At 48.3% G+C, this 17,926-nt stretch overlaps 1 protein-coding gene across 4 annotated transcripts in view; it reads right to left on the bottom strand.

The window, feature by feature from the left end:
* LOC307075847 (solute carrier organic anion transporter family member 3A1-like) overlaps nt 1–17,926 on the bottom strand; it is a gene marked incomplete at both ends in the record, with an annotated part of 19,959 nt that continues 2,033 nt past the window's right edge. Inside the window, 9 exons of one of the 4 annotated variants that reach the window (XM_079736565.1) lie at nt 1–377; nt 1,278–1,342; nt 1,972–2,144; nt 2,901–3,036; nt 3,568–3,766; nt 6,866–7,030; nt 8,925–9,191; nt 11,796–11,894; nt 16,914–17,373. In XM_079736565.1, coding sequence (XP_079592691.1) covers nt 1–377; nt 1,278–1,342; nt 1,972–2,144; nt 2,901–3,036; nt 3,568–3,766; nt 6,866–7,030; nt 8,925–9,191; nt 11,796–11,894; nt 16,914–17,373 — 1,941 coding nt within the window. Of the gene's footprint in view, nt 378–1,277; nt 1,343–1,971; nt 2,166–2,888; nt 3,037–3,567; nt 3,767–6,865; nt 7,031–8,924; nt 9,192–11,795; nt 11,895–16,913; nt 17,374–17,926 lie in introns of all 4 variants that reach the window. The other 3 variants (XM_079736564.1, XM_079736563.1, XM_079736562.1) reach the window with 3 other exon arrangements.

The following is a 17,926-nucleotide window of genomic DNA, read 5'->3' on the forward strand; positions in this document are numbered from 1 at the left end:
CTATAAGACGGACTCCATGTTGTCTGCGGTGCTCTGGTCCTCCAGGTTGTAGATGAACTGCGTTTGGCTGTTGGGCTCGTGGGTCATCTCCTTGCCCAGGTTGTCCAGGGTCACGCTGGACGCCAGCATCTCTGTGGGCGTCAGGTAGCCCTCGCCGTTGGGGATGTACTTGCGGTAGTTGCGTCGCAGGCAGCGCCAGGTGGTGGTGTAGAGCAGGAAGGCGGAGGTCTTGAGCGCGATGGCGATGCTGACGTACAGGTGGCGGTAGGACACGTTGTCGTACAGCATGCAGGCACCGCGCTCCCCACACACACGGCTCCACAGCAGGCAGGTGGAGTCGATGCCCATCCCGAAGATGAGGGGAGGGGGGATGAAGCCTGGTGGGGGGGGAGAGGGAGAGAGCCGGGCCAGGAGGAGGAGGTCAAAGGCAAGCGGTAAAGATGGTACTCTGTTGCCTCTTTTCCGACGACAGTACCATCTCAACTCGCCACGACTTAGCGTGGCACGACTTGGTTTGGTTCCAGGCGCGTCGTGTTTCCATCTAGAGTAGAGTACCTCTTCAACGTGGGCGGGTCGTCATAGCATGCATGCGCGGAACTGCAGTGACGCACATATCACACGCGACACGTAAACAGACAGGGCTAGGCACAGGAGCGTCTCCTCCTCTGTCACGGTCCACGGCGTGTTCTTGCGCGCTGATCCTGCCATGTTCAATAATCAATCACTATTGTTGACTTAACGCTGATGCTAGCAGTATTTAAAGATGCCAGGTGTTGGTTTGTCAGGCTCGGCCGTCACTCTGTGGCCAATCAGTGGCCAGCAGCCTGTTTACGTCACACAAACGTATCAGATCAGCTCTCTTGGAACCTCGACGGTGGTGAGACGTAAAAAGTACCAGGTACCATATTTTGGTGATCGAAACGCAAGAAAAGGCGGGCTAGGTCGAGGCGAGTTGAGCTGGTACTGTCGGTGGAAAAGGGCCGCATGAAAGTTCAGGTAGACCATTTGATCAGGGTTCTGCCTCTAAGGCCTTCTGACCTTTGTCACAATTACGTTCTCTCAGAACTTAATCACAGTTACAATCATTAAGACCTTCATCACAGTTACAGTTTGTCCTTAATCACAGGTACAGTCTGACCTTTACCACAGCTACAGGCACTAGGACCATTTTCAGTGTTACAGTCTCACATGTATCACAGTAACAGTCTTATCTTTATAACTGTTACAGTCTCTGGACCCGAATCACAATAACAGTTTGTAGAACCTGTGTGTCTTACCTATCAGTCTGAGCAGCAGAAACAATACTCCCAAGGCATAGGACTTCAGCTCTGGACTCACAGTTCTGCAGAAGAAAACACAAACAGCTCACATTACTTAAATGCTGCATGCTGACCACAGGCTAAGGTTGCAGGTGTATATCCCTAAATAGCTCAGCATCCTAGTGATGGAGCAGGATAGTAGCTGAAAGGTATCAGGTTCAATTCTTAATGCATGCAGCCTACCACACGACATCATAGATTCTCTATCCCCTGCCTCTTCATTAACGAGAAATGATCTAAAGTCGATTTAAGTAAGTGTTTCATTATTACATCCATCTAGTGCCACTCTCATATCATTTGTATTTACTTGTAATCAATCACTGAGGCTCAAACGATTCCCCTCTCCTCTAAGATATTTCACCTGGACCCATTTCTCCACCGGGTTCCCAGGCTGCCTGTTACAGAGCCACCAGCCCCCTCTAGTGGACGTCTGCTGTAGCACAGCACCGCATACCTCCACCAGCCCCCTCTAGTGGACGTCTGCTGTAGCACAACACCGCAGACCTCCACCAGCCCCCTCTAGTGGACGTCTGCTGTCGCACAGCACCGCAGACCTCCACCAGCCCCCTCTAGTGGACGTCTGCTGTAGCACAGCACCGCAGACCTCCACCAGCCCCCTCTAGTGGACGTCTGCTGTAGCGCAGCACAGCACCTGATGAGGATGATGACGGAGGGTGTCTGGGCCATGGCGCCGATCATGCTGCACACACAGATGACGCAGAGGAAGGTGAGGAAGGCCTGCTGGCAGCCCGGGCTAGGACACTTCCCCGGGAGAGCCACCGCCTCCTCCCGGTTCGAAGAGATACAGGTACAGCTGGTCAGGTTCTGGGAGCAGGGAACGAGGAGGTGAGGGAACAAGGAGGCAAGGGGACAGGGAGGTCAGGGTTAGAGGTGGTGAGGAAACAAGGAGAGGAGATACAGGTACAGCTGGTCAGGTTCTGGGAGCAGGGAACGAGGAGGTGAGGGAACAAGGAGGCAAGAGGACAGGAGGGAGGGAAGTGAGGAGGCAAGGGAACAAATACGAAAGGGAACAAGGATGTAAGGGAACGGGGAGGGAAGGAACTGAGGAGGCAAAGGAACAAATAGGTTGAAGGGAAGGACGTAGTATTATAACGAAAATAAACTAGACGTAAATAAACGTCTATTACATTTTAGGAGATAGATATAATCAAAGTCATAGATAATGTACAACAAGATGGTTATTAGTGCAGAATAAACCAGACTCATTTAACCTAATTGACAAATCAGAATCAAATATTCAACCAACCTGTGTAACGCTGTAACATAGTGTCATCTGAACTGATCTCATCTAGTATTACATAGAAAATAGACCACAATGGACAGAGTGACCAACTTCAAAAGGCTAAACTTTCTCATGCAGTGAATCCCGATCCAACACGTGTGCTAGCCTGTAGCAGATATTCAACCAACTTTTCTAACGCTGTAACATAAACTCATCTGAACTGATCTGATCTTATATTATATGTAAAATGAAACACAAAAGACAACGGACTAAACGGCTCATGTTGTGACTCCAGACCGACGGGTGTGTTAGCCTGTAGCGGCCACGACGCCACCCACCGGTTTGGTGCAGCCGGCAAAGCAGGCGGAGAGGTAGGTGATGCCGTTGGAGCCGCACACGGGGCTGACGGAGGAGGTGTAGCAGTTACAGTTACTGATGCAGGCGGGCTCCAGCCGCTGCCTGGACCTCAGCGTCCTGCAGGGTCAAGGTTCAACGAGAGAGAGTTAAGGGCTGATTAAGGTCCCACGTTCACGCAACCCAACGACCACGCAGACGCTTCGACGCAGTCGTGGACCTTTATGGTTCTGCGTCGGGTTTTAGTGAGCGGACCAATCACAGCCTTGCTGCCGCGTCGCCCCGACGGAAGGTAACAATTTTTGGGAGGCGCACGGCCAGCCTCTGCGGTGGACGCAGGGAGGGTCCGCGAGGACGTAAAGGGGTCCGTAACCCCCTTGCATTGGGTGAACGTGGGACCATAATCAGCCCTTTAGATATAGATCTAGAGCTAGAAGAAAACACTTTGAGGCACTGACATATGCAGGAGTCACTACTGACATTAAAAAGCTTTGGTTCATGTCTTCATCAGACAGACGTAAAAAGTTACTTTAGGCATTATGAGAGCATTAGGTTTAGGTGCAAATGTTTAAAAGTTTAATTAATAAATTAACAACGATCCAAAAATAAATCCCAAAGACAAATCCCCCATCTCCATCAGTCAGTCCTTACTCGTTGCCGTAGGGGACGGTTACCCCGGCGACCGGCCCGGTGTCACAGCCCAGGAAGAGGAAGGAGACGTAGCAGGCGGTTGAGATGAGGTTGACCAGCATGGCCATGCGTACGGCCCCCAGAGCCGACAGGTTGAGCTTCTTCACCAGCAGCCCGCCCAGGAAGATACCCAGGCAGGCACAGGGGATGGCGGTCATCCCTGGGGAGGAGGGGCACACCACACTCAGTCATGGAGCAGACGAAGGGCCCATGCACTCAGAGTCCCGTTTTTACAGATTCTCACCTTTAAAGGTCCCATGACATGCCACCAGGTGTGAGTGTGATTAGCCGTTGCAAGCCATTTTGAAAATCTGCCACTTATGACATCACAAGTTGGAGTGCTCACCTAGATGTGTGCTGGGTAGATCAGTCTACCAGCCTACCCAGTGGACTGTGGCAAACGTTGCTCATCTATCCGTCACACATTTACGCGGACACGCCCACTTGTGATGCCATAAGGGTCAGATTTTCTAAACGGCTAACGGCTAATCACACTCACACCTGGTGGAATTTCATGGGACCTTCAAGATCCGATCCTTTCTCTGAGTCAGATGCGAATGATAAGCATCACCAGAACACAATGTTTCTTCCGTATTTTAAGTCGTAAACAGCGGCAGGTGCATGTGCTCTTCTATAGGCGGATCATTTTGGTTGCCCAATGTTTTAACGCATTTCCCTGAAGGAAAAACGATTAGACGGATCATTGGGGAGGGAAAGTGTTGAGTTGTTCAGTGTGCTAAAAAAAGGCCATAGACGTGAATGTGCTTGGACTAGGTGAGGCTGAGAACTATCAAGCCATTAGGAAGCCCCAAAACAATCCACGTGCTGCACGGTCTCTCAGGCCGGTCAAAGTACAGAGGAGGAGCCAACCTTTACAGGAAAACTTAATGTTAAAGCCGTGACGTTAGGACACCATCAGTCAGTGGCAAAAACAAGCACTTTTAGAGGACGTACCTCAAAGGGTGCTATATCCTATATATAGGATAACGTTGGAGAACTTTTTTCGGGGATTCACAGCTGCAGCGTTCTACCTCAATACTGGACCAATGTCAAAAGATCGTTCTCTACATTAGTCCCTTAAACCCAAAATTATCGGAAAATAGGGTCCAGGTAAAGAATCCTGATGTTTTCGTTGAAGACCAGGCAGAGTAGGAACGAGCCATCAGAATGCACTTTTAGGCCCCCGTCCACACGGGCGAAAACGATCCGTTTTCGATTTACGACGTTCAGGAATATCTCCGTAAAGACGGGTTCATTGCGAAACTGCATCGAGCTGTAGAAACGCTGTGGTACACATTCCAGGCCCATAAGGGGCGCTGCTTCTGCTACAGAACTCCAACAAAAAGAAGAAGAAGAAGAGGCGCATATAGCCTGCTCGCTGTTTACAAACATACAGTCCGAGAAGAACAGGCCCCGAGAAGAACAGGCCCCGTCCAGACGGGCGAAAATGATATGTTCCCCTCCGTTTTCCTTTGCTGTGTTTCAGGAATAACTCTGTTAAGACGGACTCATCGCGAAAATGCATCGAGCTGTAGAAACGCTGTAGTAAATATTCAAGGTGCTGGTTCTCCACCAAAAGAAAAGTGTAGCGCATCAAGCCTGCACGCAGACAGTCTGCGCGCTGTATACAAACACGAGGAGATTCAACCTTTCAAATTGAACAGAAATACTTTTTAATGTCCAGTTAGTAATTCAATTTATCAAAGGGCTGTATTTAAAGCTACAAAAAGAATACAAAAAAGAAAAAAAAAAAAGTTCAACGCAACTCTGCCGTCACCCAGCTGGTGGGGGGGCAATGACGTCATCGTTTGCGTTTCAGGCATCCACACGAAACCGCATAAGTCTGGATATATGTTCAGGGGTGAACTGGACAATACACAGGCCTGCCGCTCCCTATACGCAGAGTACGCAGAGTGCGTAGGGCACCAAGTACCTGGGGGGGGGGCACCAAAAATTATGGTTTGTAAAAAAAAATAAAAAAATAATAATTATTACATTATTGAATTAAAAAAATATATAAATTACTTATGAAGAGGCCCACCGTTGTTAATTGCATAACCTATCACTCAATTTCGGCAATTATATGTTTTTACCTAATATATAAAAAGAGCCCCACCCCTGCTCGTGTAGGGCACCGAAATAGCCAGCAGCGGCCCTGACAATACAAACTTGACGTTGTCAAGCTAACTAAACTACAAAAACAAACAGGTTGCTAGTCTACTGGACAGAATATACATGGGAAACTCACAACGCATACTTGTTGTGGTCGATAATAACGAAACAACAACAACTTTATGCGATCTTGGGTTTTTAATTTAGTTTGGTGTAATTTAAAAACGTCTGTGCTTTTGTGAGTTACCACAAGCAACTGCTTTGTGAAGTCGTCATATTGCAATGAGTGCTTTCACCTCGTCTTACCCCGACAACTGAATATGTTGATTATTTCAAGTTTGCGGCAAAAGTGCACATTCAACCCACAATGAAAGCATTGTGTTTTTGTTCGCTTACTGCAGTTTGGTCGGATCACATTCCCACCTCAAGGCATAACGAACCACAGTTCAAGTGGAAGCGGGTCGAGAGGTCGTTTTCTAGCAGACCAGAGTTTACTGGTTTGCTTCCCAGCAGGGTTCAGATGATTATACACACCAGTGCAGACAAGCCGACCTAATGGGGGCAACGCTCCAGCGTTAGCTTAAAAACGACCAGTGTGTGAGCTCAGTGTGAAAGCAACCCTAAGACAGAGCATGATGCAGAGGAGCCATCAGAACATGGTAGGAAATACAGCAAAGTGCTTAAGTGCTCAAGACACATAAATCAACAAAAGTGCACGAGTGAGTTTGTGATTGGTTGATGGAAGAGACGGGTCTTCTTAAAGATGCGGAGCAACAGAAGATGATTGGTGCATTGATTATTGAAACTGTGGTCTAATGGCACTCTGGTGGAAACTGTTCCAGTTGTGGTGTATCTCATTTCTGTGGGTTAATCGGCGTGTTTACATGCACGCCTCATTTAGAAAAAGGCTTGATAATCCCATTAAGATCATACTCAGAGTTAAGTATTTGCGTACTGATTACCGCGTTTGCAAGGCCACTCACATCATTGGAATACTACATAATCCTTTCACACATGCACTCAAAGTCGGACACTCTCTGGATAATCCCCGGTGGGGCTGATGTGGTGGAAAACAACCGAAACATTCAAAATGCTAGGCTGATGATACCCCCCAGTACCCCCCCCCCCCACTCCCACTGTCACCTACCAAGGAGCTGATTGGCTGAGGAGGTGGTGAGGTTGAACTGCTGCTCCAGGTATTTCCCCAGGAAGGCCGCGAAGCCCGCCACCACCGCTATCTCCATGCAGGCCGCCAGCGCCACGCAGGTGAACACGGGGTTGGACAGCAGGAAACGGGTCACCCGAGGAATGACTGAGACAGGGAGGGAGAGAGAGAGAGAAAGAGGAAGAGAGAGAGAGAGAGAGATAGGGAGGGAGGGAGAGAGAGAGAGAGAGAGAGATAGGGAGGGGGAGAGAGAGAGATAGGGAGGGGGAGAGAGAGAGAGAGAGAGAGAGAGAGAGAGAGAGAGAGAGAGAGGGAGGGAGAGAGAGAGAGAAAGAGAGAGAGAGAGAGAGAGAGAGATAGATAGGGAGGGAGGGAGAGAGAGAGAGAGATAGGGAGGGGGAGAGAGAGAGATAGGGAGGGGGAGAGAGAGAGAGAGAGAGAGAGAGAGAGATAGGGAGGGGGAAAGAGAGAGAGAGAGAGAGAGAGATAGGGAGGGAGAGAGAGAGAGTGAGTGAGTGGAAGAGAGAGGGAGTGAATGAGGGGGAGAGAGAGAGCGAGAGAGTGAGAGATAGGGAGAGATAGAGCAAGAGAGAGGGAGGGATAGAGAGAGGGATAGATAGATAGAGGGAGTGAGAGAGAGAGAGATAGGGAGGGAGAGAGAGAGAGAGAGTGAGTGGAAGCGAGAGGGAGTGAATGAGTGGGAGAGAGATAGAGAGAGAAAGAGAGAGAGGGATAGATAGAGGGAGTGAGAGAGAGAGAGAGAGAGATATAGGGATGAATAGAGTTAGAGAGAGGGAGAAGGAGAGAGTGAATGATGTCAGATAGAGGGAGGGGGGGGAGAGAGAAAGTGTGATAACGGTATAAATACATTTCCATAGTTTAGTGAGTATCTTCTACATTTACCAACGCCCCTTAGCAACTCACCACCTCCCCTTAGTGACGAGCAAGCCGCCCTTAGCAACACGCCATCTGTCCCTTAGCAACAAAACACCCTCCCCTTAGCGAAACACTGAGATCCCTCAGCAACATACTGTTAACCCTGTAGAAACATGCTCACTATCCCCGACAGCAACGCGCTAACATTCCACGGCATCACATCATCACTTAGAGCGAAAACTATCTTTTCCCCTCCGTTTTCCTTGGCAGCGTTTCAGGAATTTCTCCGTGAAGAAGGACTCATTGCAAAAAAACGCATCTAGCTGTAGAAACACTGTGGTACATATTCAAGGCGCTGGTTCTCCACCAAAAAGAGGAGAAGACGAGGCGGAGCATGTGCATCAAGCCTGCGCGCTGTACACAAACATACAGCCGAGGAGGAGAGAGCAGTTGTTAAACGGCTGATAGAGCAGAAAATACTTTTTAATGTACAGTTAGTAATTCAATTTACCAAGGGGCTGTATTTTAAGCTACAAAAGTAACACAAATAAAATCAAACAACAATTTTTTTACGCAACTCTAAGGTTGCCACCTGGTGGGGGGGTTGGCGATGACGTCGTCGTTTGAGTACCTGGCGTCCGCACGAATCCGAACACGAAACCGCATAGGGACGTTTTTTAGATCTCACCCTGGGACCTGGTTTCAAAGAAGTGGATCCGTCTGGACGGTCGGCCCAAACGCACGACTTCTGCGTTTCACAAAAAAAGACTTCTGCGTTTTCACCAAAAACCCGTTTCCGTGTGGACGGGGCCTTGTTGACCGCCCATCTCTACCTCGCAACATGCTTCTCCCCCTGAACCACACATCACCTTGACAGCCCTCTTATCCCTCCTCCTCACACCTCTCTTACCCTCTGTTCCTCCTCCTCATACCTCTCTTACCCTCTTATCCCTCCTCCTCACACCTCTCTTACCCTCTGTTCCTCCTCCTCACACCTCTCTTACCCTCTGTTCCTCCTCCTCACACCTCTCTACCCCTCTTTAGCTCCTTCTCACCGGCTCAAAAGCCGCCGTAGAACCGTACCTGTTACATCACCTTAGCGACCCTGTTACCCTGTTACCCTGTTACCCTGTTACCCCCCCCCCCCATTCCCCGCCCTCCTCACCTCGTAGATGCTGGCAGACGGTGAGGCCGCTGTTGACATCAAAGTGGAGCACGGCGGCGTTGCCGGGCTTGTTGTACTCTGTGTTCAGGGAGGGGGGCAGCATGGCCTGCTCGCTCTCCGCCCCGCTGTCCACATCCTGGGGGTCCAGCGACTGGGGGAAGCCGAACATGAAGAGGGACGAGAAGAAGAGTAAGGCACCACACAGCAGGAAGCCCGCCCACCAAGCGCCGATCCACCGCGGGTCGTCCGGGGTGATGTCCAGTTTACCTGGGGGACAGAGGACAGTTAGAGAACCGTTAGGGAACAGAGGACAGTTAGAGAACCGTTAGGGAACAGGTAGGGAACAGAGGACAGTTAGAGAACCGTTAGGGAACAGGTAGGGAACAGAGGACAGTTAGAGAACCGTTAGGGAACAGGTAGGGAACAGAGGACAGTTAGAGAACCGTTAGGGAACAGGTAGGGAACAGAGGACAGTTAGAGAACCGTTAGGGAACAGGTAGGGGACAGAGGACAGTTAGAGAACCGTTAGGGAACAGGTAGGGGACAGAGGACAGTTAGAGAACCGTTAGGGAACAGGTAGGGAACAGTTAGGGTACAGGTAGGGGACAGTTAGGGAACAGTTAGAGAACAGTTTGGGAACAGGTAGGGAACTGTTAGAGAACAGTTTGGGAACAGGTAGGGAGCAGTTAGAGAACAGTTTGGGAACAGGTAGGGAGCAGTTAGGGAACAGTTAGGGAGCAGTTAGGGAACAGTTAGAGAACATTTAGAGAACAGTTAGGGAACAGTTAGGGAACAGTTAGAGAACAGTTTGGGAGCAGTTAGGGAACATGTTGAGATTAGATAGAGAACATATAGAGAACAGATGAAGAACAGATAGAGGACAGACAGAGAACAGGTGGCCAACAGATATAATGTTTTCCAATAAGATCAATAACAGTTTCTCCAAGGTGTTGACATGGTTTACCGCGGCTCTCTCCGGTGGCCCTTGAGCCAGAGGTGAGTGTTATTTAGCACACGCTGTTATTCAAAGCGACGGAGACATGTGTCCTTAAGGAGCGAGACAGCATCAGAGCACCCTGCTCAAGGGGTCCAACAGGTCACGCTGTGGAGATGAAACCCAGGAACCTTTCCTACCCTGCACTACCACGCTGACACGGTTACGGTGCGACGCCAAGACCTCCTGGAGATACCCTGACCTCCCGGCGGTCTGGAGGCATGCCCCCTTAGGAAGATTTTTTTTAAATAATATGATTCTTGATGCTAATATCTGATTATTTTTTATGAATCATCCGGTGCTATTCACAAGCCAATACAAAGAGAAGATTGAGCAAAATTAAGTACGAGGGTGTATTTATAAAGACTCATTTTACTTTAATGTAGCAGTAAGTATTAATAGCAGTTTGTACTATTTTTGTGATGCCGTTATTCACTTGACATCCATTCATACGTAAGGTAAGGTCATCTTTAAAATCTCAGCGGGGAAATTTGCTGCAAAGCCAGCAGTAATAAAATCATCATCAACACACACCAATCAATCACTCAAAGTAGGCCTTGTTTGCGGACCGAAACAGCCGGTCCGAGGCCATCTGCTTGGGGCGATCTTGTGGTTTAATTATAGTGAAAATTTCTCAACAGACCGAAACAAGCCTACAGCTATAGTGTGTGTGTTTGGGTCTCGGGGCACATTGTTTTTGAGCAAAATGTGCTGATCATAGTTGGATCAAGTGAAAGGTATAGCACCAGTTTTAAATCTGTGTAGGCTTACTTTCCATGATGTCAGAATGTTATCTGAGCCTGTCAGTGGCAAACACAAGCACTCTCAGAGGTCCACATCGAAGGGGCGCATAGGATTACATTTAACATGCATTAGGGACTGCAGAGTCCACTCTCAATACTGTCTGCATTAGTACCTTGGACCCAAAATGATCGCAAAACAGGGTCCAGGATAAAATATCCCGATGGTCTTCTTTAAAACCAAACAAAACTAGCACCAGGTAACCTGTCTTTGCAGCAGAATGCCTGATGACATCACGTGGAACAAGCTCAACAAATCAGGGAGCCTAGTTTTTATTATACCGAGTGTTGGTCCATAGAGCTGTCCTGCATAATCGTGCTATTAAAAGAGGCTACCTTGGTCTACCTCCATTTGATGGAGCACAACTTCTCTTCTATGACATTGCCAAGATCAGTCTGTTCTGAGCTAACTTTAAAACACGATAAAGGTCGGGACATCTCAGATAACGTCCTACAATACGCCAACGAATGTGTTTTTCAAGCCAGCCCTAGCAGAGGAAGTAGCAGAAGAAACGTTAACACATCAACCTTTTCATTTATTTTTGATTTAAGCTTTCATTATGATTTTGAAGTTTGTATTAATTCATTAAGTTAGGAAATCCCATCTATTGAGTTTCTGATCATCAACCACTATGTTCCGCTGAGACTGGTCGGACTCAGAGGCTGTCTGGCCTTCACCAGATCATCATGATGATCATCCAGAAATATCTAGGCGCTGTGCCGATCTCTTGGGCCCATGATGCGTCTAGGTGACGGTGAGACAACTATCATGTAATGGAGACATGCTACCGAGCTAATAGTTGTTAAAGCTGACTACTGCTTCCTCCTCAACCTTTTAATCTAGAACAACAAGACACATCCTTCCATAAATCAACCATACAGGATCTACATTTACATGTGACACTGTGTCTTTCTAAATAAACCCATGTTGTCTCTCATATGCCCAATGTACGATTCCCAAGAAAATGTGCTTAAACCTTTATCACTTACTTTAACACTGTACCACAGACACACTGCCTCCACAAAGCAGCAGCCAATCGGAAGAAGGGGCCACGGTGCCCTTCTACGTTGACTTACTTGTGTCGATGAAGGCGGCGTCCACGTAGACTTTGGTGCAAACAGAACCTAAGATAAAGCCACAGGCTGGACCGAAAACCAGGGTGGAGAACAGGATAGCTGGAAGGCAGAGAGACAGAGAGACAGAGAGAGAGAGAGAGAGAGAGAGAGAGAGAGAGAGACAGACAGTCAGGGCAAGCATTATAATTAAACCAGGTAGAAAACCTTGTAAACAAAACAAATTCAGACACATTACTCTTTTTCCATTTACTACCTTTCCTCTAGTGGTCATGGCAATTCTAACTATCCATTTGTTGCTTTTCAACATTATCTTCTACTTCCCTACACATTCATCTTCCAGACATCATCTTCATCTCGTCACTGCAGTAACGCAGAGTGCACTTTTAATTCATCCACCAGAGGGCAGCGCTGCACAGCTTCCAAAAGGGCGGTACAGTAAACAGATATTTTGAATGGTCTGCATTTTCTCTTCAGGCCCTTCAGAATTTCCGTTGTTGATGATCATTTGTCCTACGCAAGCCTAAATCGTTTAGCTGATTGGTCACTTCATTAAATCACTTCATCAATCATTAAAGGACAGCTGTATCAAAAGATAGATTTCATAGATCTAATCAAAGACGATCAAGTCAGACTGGGTGGTAACATCTCGTGAGATCTAAGGCTAACATAAGCTAGGTTGGAGCTTCAGCTGTTTCTACTCTTTATTTACTCCAACCATCACTCTGCAGCGTTATAGTTTAATCATAGTATAGGGTTAAAACAAAATAACATTGGTTCTCATCTTACTATTAATCAAGGTTTCCTGTTGAACTCTGCTCAACTTATCATTTCAGACAAAAGGTGGTGGAGAATAGACAAAAAAGGTCACACACACACATCACACATCACACAGCAGCTTATAGTAAGTAAGTACATTTACATTTCAGGCCATTTAGCAGACACTTTAATCCAAAGCGGCTTACAACGGTTAATGCACACACCGATGGCAGAGTCCACCATGCAAGACCAGCTCGTCGGGAGCAAGGTGCCGAGGCGTCCCTGAGCAAGACACCTTACCCTAGCTAGGTGTCTTGTTCAGGAACACCTCGCCACTCAGCTTGGAGGAGCCCAGGATCGAACTAGCAACCTACCAAGCTAAGCCAACGTAAGCAGTAGTAGTAGTGAATAAAATGAGCAAGTGAATAATGTAATGCACATCCTCCCTAGTGCTGAATTAGGTAAAGCTGAACTTAGCGGTGGTCAAAGGATCCTCACTTTCACCACCCCAACGTGTTGATTGTGTTTTCCCCTCCTCCCTCTCACCCATTCCCCCCCCTTCCATATTTAACAGTGATTGACAGTCGTTGCAGCCAATCAGGGGACTGGCACTGGGATGTAAATTGCCCTGAGCTGGCCTCTGAGCAGTGGCCTCACAGGATTAATGAAGCCGTAGGTCTGAGAGAAAGCAGAGGATCTATCACGCTCACATCCATATGTCAGCGATCAATGACCCGGGGATCAATAGGGTGCAGGGCTGGCGTGATCAGGTATCTGCTCCTCCGTGTTTAACCTGGTAGATACAACATGGACAGACGCGAAGGGTATCAAGCTCTAATCTGTTGTCCTGATCACTGGACGTTGGTTTTCACTGCAGACTCGCCAACCAGCGTTCACTGTTTCGTTGTTATTAAATCACGTAAAGATATTGATTGGTTGTCAGCTTCATATGCTTCTATATGACACCACCTTTACCTTCAAATGGTCAATGTGTTATATTTAATTAATATTATGTCTGTCTTTCCCTGTCTCCCTCCCTCCCTGTGTTGGTGTGGCTGATTCTGCCTCTCTGTATCTCTGTACATCTGTCTGTTTGTCTGTCTGTGTCCGTCTCTCTCTCCCTCTTTCTGTGTGTTTGGCTCTTTCCCGCTCCCGCTGGTTGCGTGTGTGTGTGTGTCTGTGTTTTGCTCTCTCTCGCTGTGTTTGTGTGTCTTTTTGTGTTTGTGTGCGTCTCTCTCTCTCTGTCTCTCTGTTTGTGTGTGTGTGTGTGTGCGCTCTCTATCTCTCTCTCTCTCCCTCTCTTCCTTTTTCTCCCTCCCTCCCACTCATTCACTCTCTCTCTCTCTCTCTCTCCCATCAGCTGGTATGCTGTTTCAATATTTCAGTTCTCTTTGCTTCATGTTTACTAACATTTGGGCCTCCCCGTGTCCTATTGCATTATTGACAGCAGCTAAACACTGGCTGTCTTCACACGTTAAGCTGCTGTACAGTAGAACTCTATACTGTACTGTAATATAATAGCGCTCACTCACACACACACACACACACACACACACCATATGTGTGTGTGTGTGTGTGTGTGTGTGTGTGTGTTTGGTGGCCATATGCTTCATCTTTATATTATATATATATTTATACCATCTTCTCTTGAGAGATAACAGAAATTAACCAAAAAAGGAACAAATCAATCTGGAAGCAAACCGAAAAACCAGAAACAGTGAACACAGCGTTCTCTCTCCTTTTGTGTATCCAAACCTTTCTTTTCTTTAATTCATTGAAATAAAGCCAAGTCATTCTAGTCTTTGAATCACGATTAGCAATTAGCTTAAATATGCTGCATAAATAGCAGAGATCGGTCTCCCCGGGGGAGCATTGACGCTAGGCAGCTCGCCAAGCGCTGCTCGCCTTGTCCCCCTACTCTGCTACGGTAGCCGGGGACAGCCGACCGTCAGCCCTGCCTCCGCCCGGGACCGGCCGTTGGTTTCTGCTTGCAGTGGCGATCGATAGAAAGAGAGGCAGATACTTAGTGATGTGCTCCTCTGATCTGCACAAGCTGAGCTCTCAGGTAACGGACTCTCTGGCCAACAACACTTGAGAGTAGGTAGGATCAACCACAGAGTGTCATTAATAAATCAACATCCCAGTATGAGGTTTAAATTGTAATAGTTATGTGTTTCGTTTTTTTACGTGAATATTTGTAAGCACCCTAGAGTGAAAGTAGCGGATTAAGTGCAATGTAAAGGCAGAAATGATTATATATTGCTAATCATCTGAATAAATACAACAACTTTTGATTTCCTGAACCCAGAGTTCACTATTGTTCAGTAGAGTGTTCATAGTTTTATAATACGATAAACATATCCAGTAATACAATTATAATTATGTGAGTAACGAATACTAGGAATTGAAAACAGGACATGACTAAATTGACCTTAATAACCATAATAATAATAACTTGTGGCTCGACAAGGCGCCGAGACATTGCCTAGCGAATCTTAGACTGTTGTATTGAATTCACAGAACAGAAAACTGTGTACTGTAAACAGTAGCACATGGCTTTTAAGGTAATGACATTGGCTGTGAAGATGTAATATGTTTATGGGTTCTGGTCTTTCTAGATCAATTACAGCAAGTACATCAAAAACCTCTTTCCCCAAATCAATCAATGGATCAATCTCTGCTCCTTCGTCTTAATCACATGCAATATGCTTAGAGGAGTCGCAAGTTGGCCCAAACAATTACTTTAGAATGGACCATCACTTACTGTGAATCGGTTATTTAAATAATGACAGATATTTAATAAATGCATTATAGAATACTATACTGTAGTGGTAAACATTTTGCTTGCTCCACCCTCGACAACTTTCATGCCAGAGGTAGCCCTGCTGTGTGTGTGTTGCAGCACAAAGTGTGTGTGTGTGTGTGTGTGTGTGTGCGTGCGTGCGTGCGTGCGTGTGTGTGTGGGTGTCAGCTGCCCTGCTTCTAAGATAAAGGGAACTCAATGACTTCTTGGTACTGGAAGGAAAGCGTGCGCCCGTGACTGTGAACAATGTTGTGTTGTACGTCTATCACTGGAGAAGAAAGAATCCTGTTGTTGTACTGCTGAATCATTTAGATGTGGCTAGATGGATATCAACAGCACTGTACACAACACACATTAATACAGGGGAGTGAACCAATTAGGTAATTTAGGATGATGTCATGTAATCCTGTCTGTGGGGATGTTTTTAATCGAGAGATGTGGTTCTTTAGAGGAACAGAATGGGCTTAGTAAGTGATGTGGATAAGACACACATTCAACCAGCGAAAACAAACATATTAAACTTTTCCCGTTTGCAACTATCAGAGCAGCATTATGAAGCATTATGTTTTTGGAGTACTTTTCTGTAATGCTTTCTGATCAACCTATCGCAAGTTTTCACTGATTGTGTGTGTTTGTCTCGTAACATGGACTTCTCTTCCTTCCACTGAATGGACGGCATTCCCTCGACGGGAAAATAACAGACAGAATTCCCTGGGCGGAATTTCACTCTGGAAAACCAGATCCTGATCTAGTCAGCTCATGAAAGGCGTGGAGGAGAGAGGAGAGGATGGAGGAGAGGAGAGTGGAAGAGAGGAGATGAGAGGAGACAAGAGGAGAGGAGAGGGAAGGAGGAGAAGCAGAGAGGAGAGAAGGAGAGGTGAGAGGAGACGAGTGGAGGAGATGACGAGGAGGTAAGAGAGGTGGGAGAAGGGTTTTGAAGGACAGACAAGGAGAGAGCAGAGGAGCGACTGCAAGGTGAATCACAGGGTGCTGCGACCTTCACCCTCCCAAACGACCTCAATGACAACCCCTCCATCCCCCCCTCTCCCTGCATACAGGACGTACACCAGAAAAGAGGCTTCGCACTGTGGGGCGCGACCCGCAGTGTGAAGCTGTGTGAAGTGGTTGATGTCTATATATAATACATACACAGAGAAGTGTGAATCATCACACTGTGGTGTGACACGCTAACAAGAACATACTGATTACCGTTTGTCACACGTTTTCAAACGGCTGAACTAGAACGCGCATGAACAACGCGCCCCTAGCCTGGCAATTGCCGGACCACGCTCCATCGTAGACGGCACGTTGGTCAGGGGAGGCTGCTGTCGTTTTCTTCAGCACAAGAGGCGTGATCAACGGGCCTAGCTCAACGGACTCTGTAGGCGATTGGCTGCTTGCCGTCGCTTCATTGTGTTAAACCAGCCAATAGCGCGCCAGGGGGAGAAGCCAGCTTGGTGATTGGCTCCTGCAAAAACGTATCGGAAGCAGAAAGGAATCTGCCTAGAAAGGAATCCAGTCTAACGCGCCCCGCCTCGTACCACCCCTCCCAGACTCACCGATGTACAGCGAGGAGTCCTTCCGGCGCACGTGGTCGTCGATGTACGCCACGCCCAGCGGCTGGACGGGCGTGGCCCCGATGCCCAGCAGCACCTGGGCGCCGATCAGCAGCAGGTACATCATGTTGGTGTTGGCCCGGTTGCCGCAGCTGAAGCCCGCCTCGCGGCTCTCCGTGCGCGACGTGTTGGAGCAGACGTCGCGGCCCTCGTCGGCGTGCCACGAGTCGCCCGCCTCGTACTCGTACTGGTGCGTGAGGAACTCGGGCAGCGCCGACAGCAGCGCGCCCAGCGCCATGACGATGCCCCCGCAGCCAATGAGGCGCGGCCTGTGGGCCTTGGCGCCGAAGTAGCTGACAAAGAGGATGAGAGCCAGGTTGCCGATCTCGAAGCTGCTGGCGATGACGCCCACGTCGGCGCTCTGCAGGTTGAAGCGGCGCTCCAGCGTGGTCAACACGCTCACCTGGGAGAGGGGGAGAGGGGGGGGGGGGGGGGAGGGAGGGAGGGAGAGGGAGAGAAGAGTCGGACAGAGAGGGGGATGGGGGAGAGAAAGAGGGGGTGAGAGAGTGAGAGAGAGGGTTGATGGATGGGGGAGGAGAGAGAGGGGTGGGAGAAGGAGGGAGGGATGGGTGATGAACGGGGGAAGAGAGAGAGGGGTGAGGGAAGGAGAGCGAGGGGTGATGAATGGGGGAAGGGAGGAGTGAATGATGAATGGGGGAAGAGAGGAGATAGAGAGGAGTCAGACAGAGAGGGGGATGGGTGAGAGAAAGAGGGGTTGAGAGGGTGAGAGAGAGATGGGTGATGATGGGAGGGAGAGAGAGAGAGGAGTCAGACAGAGAGGGTTATAGGTGAGAGAAAGAGGGGGTGAGGGAGAGTGAGAGAAGGTGAGCGACCAGTTAAGCTCCACTCGACCCAAAAGTTCCTTACTGGCCAGGTTGTGTTTGTGTGTGTGTGTGTGTGTGTGCGTGTGTGCACGTGCGTGCGTGCGTATTCACTGTCGATTGTTTCCAGAGATG

The sequence above is a fragment of the Pollachius pollachius genome, assembly GCF_949987615.1.
Source record: "Pollachius pollachius genome assembly, chromosome: 5".
Lineage (NCBI taxonomy): Eukaryota > Metazoa > Chordata > Actinopteri > Gadiformes > Gadidae > Pollachius > Pollachius pollachius.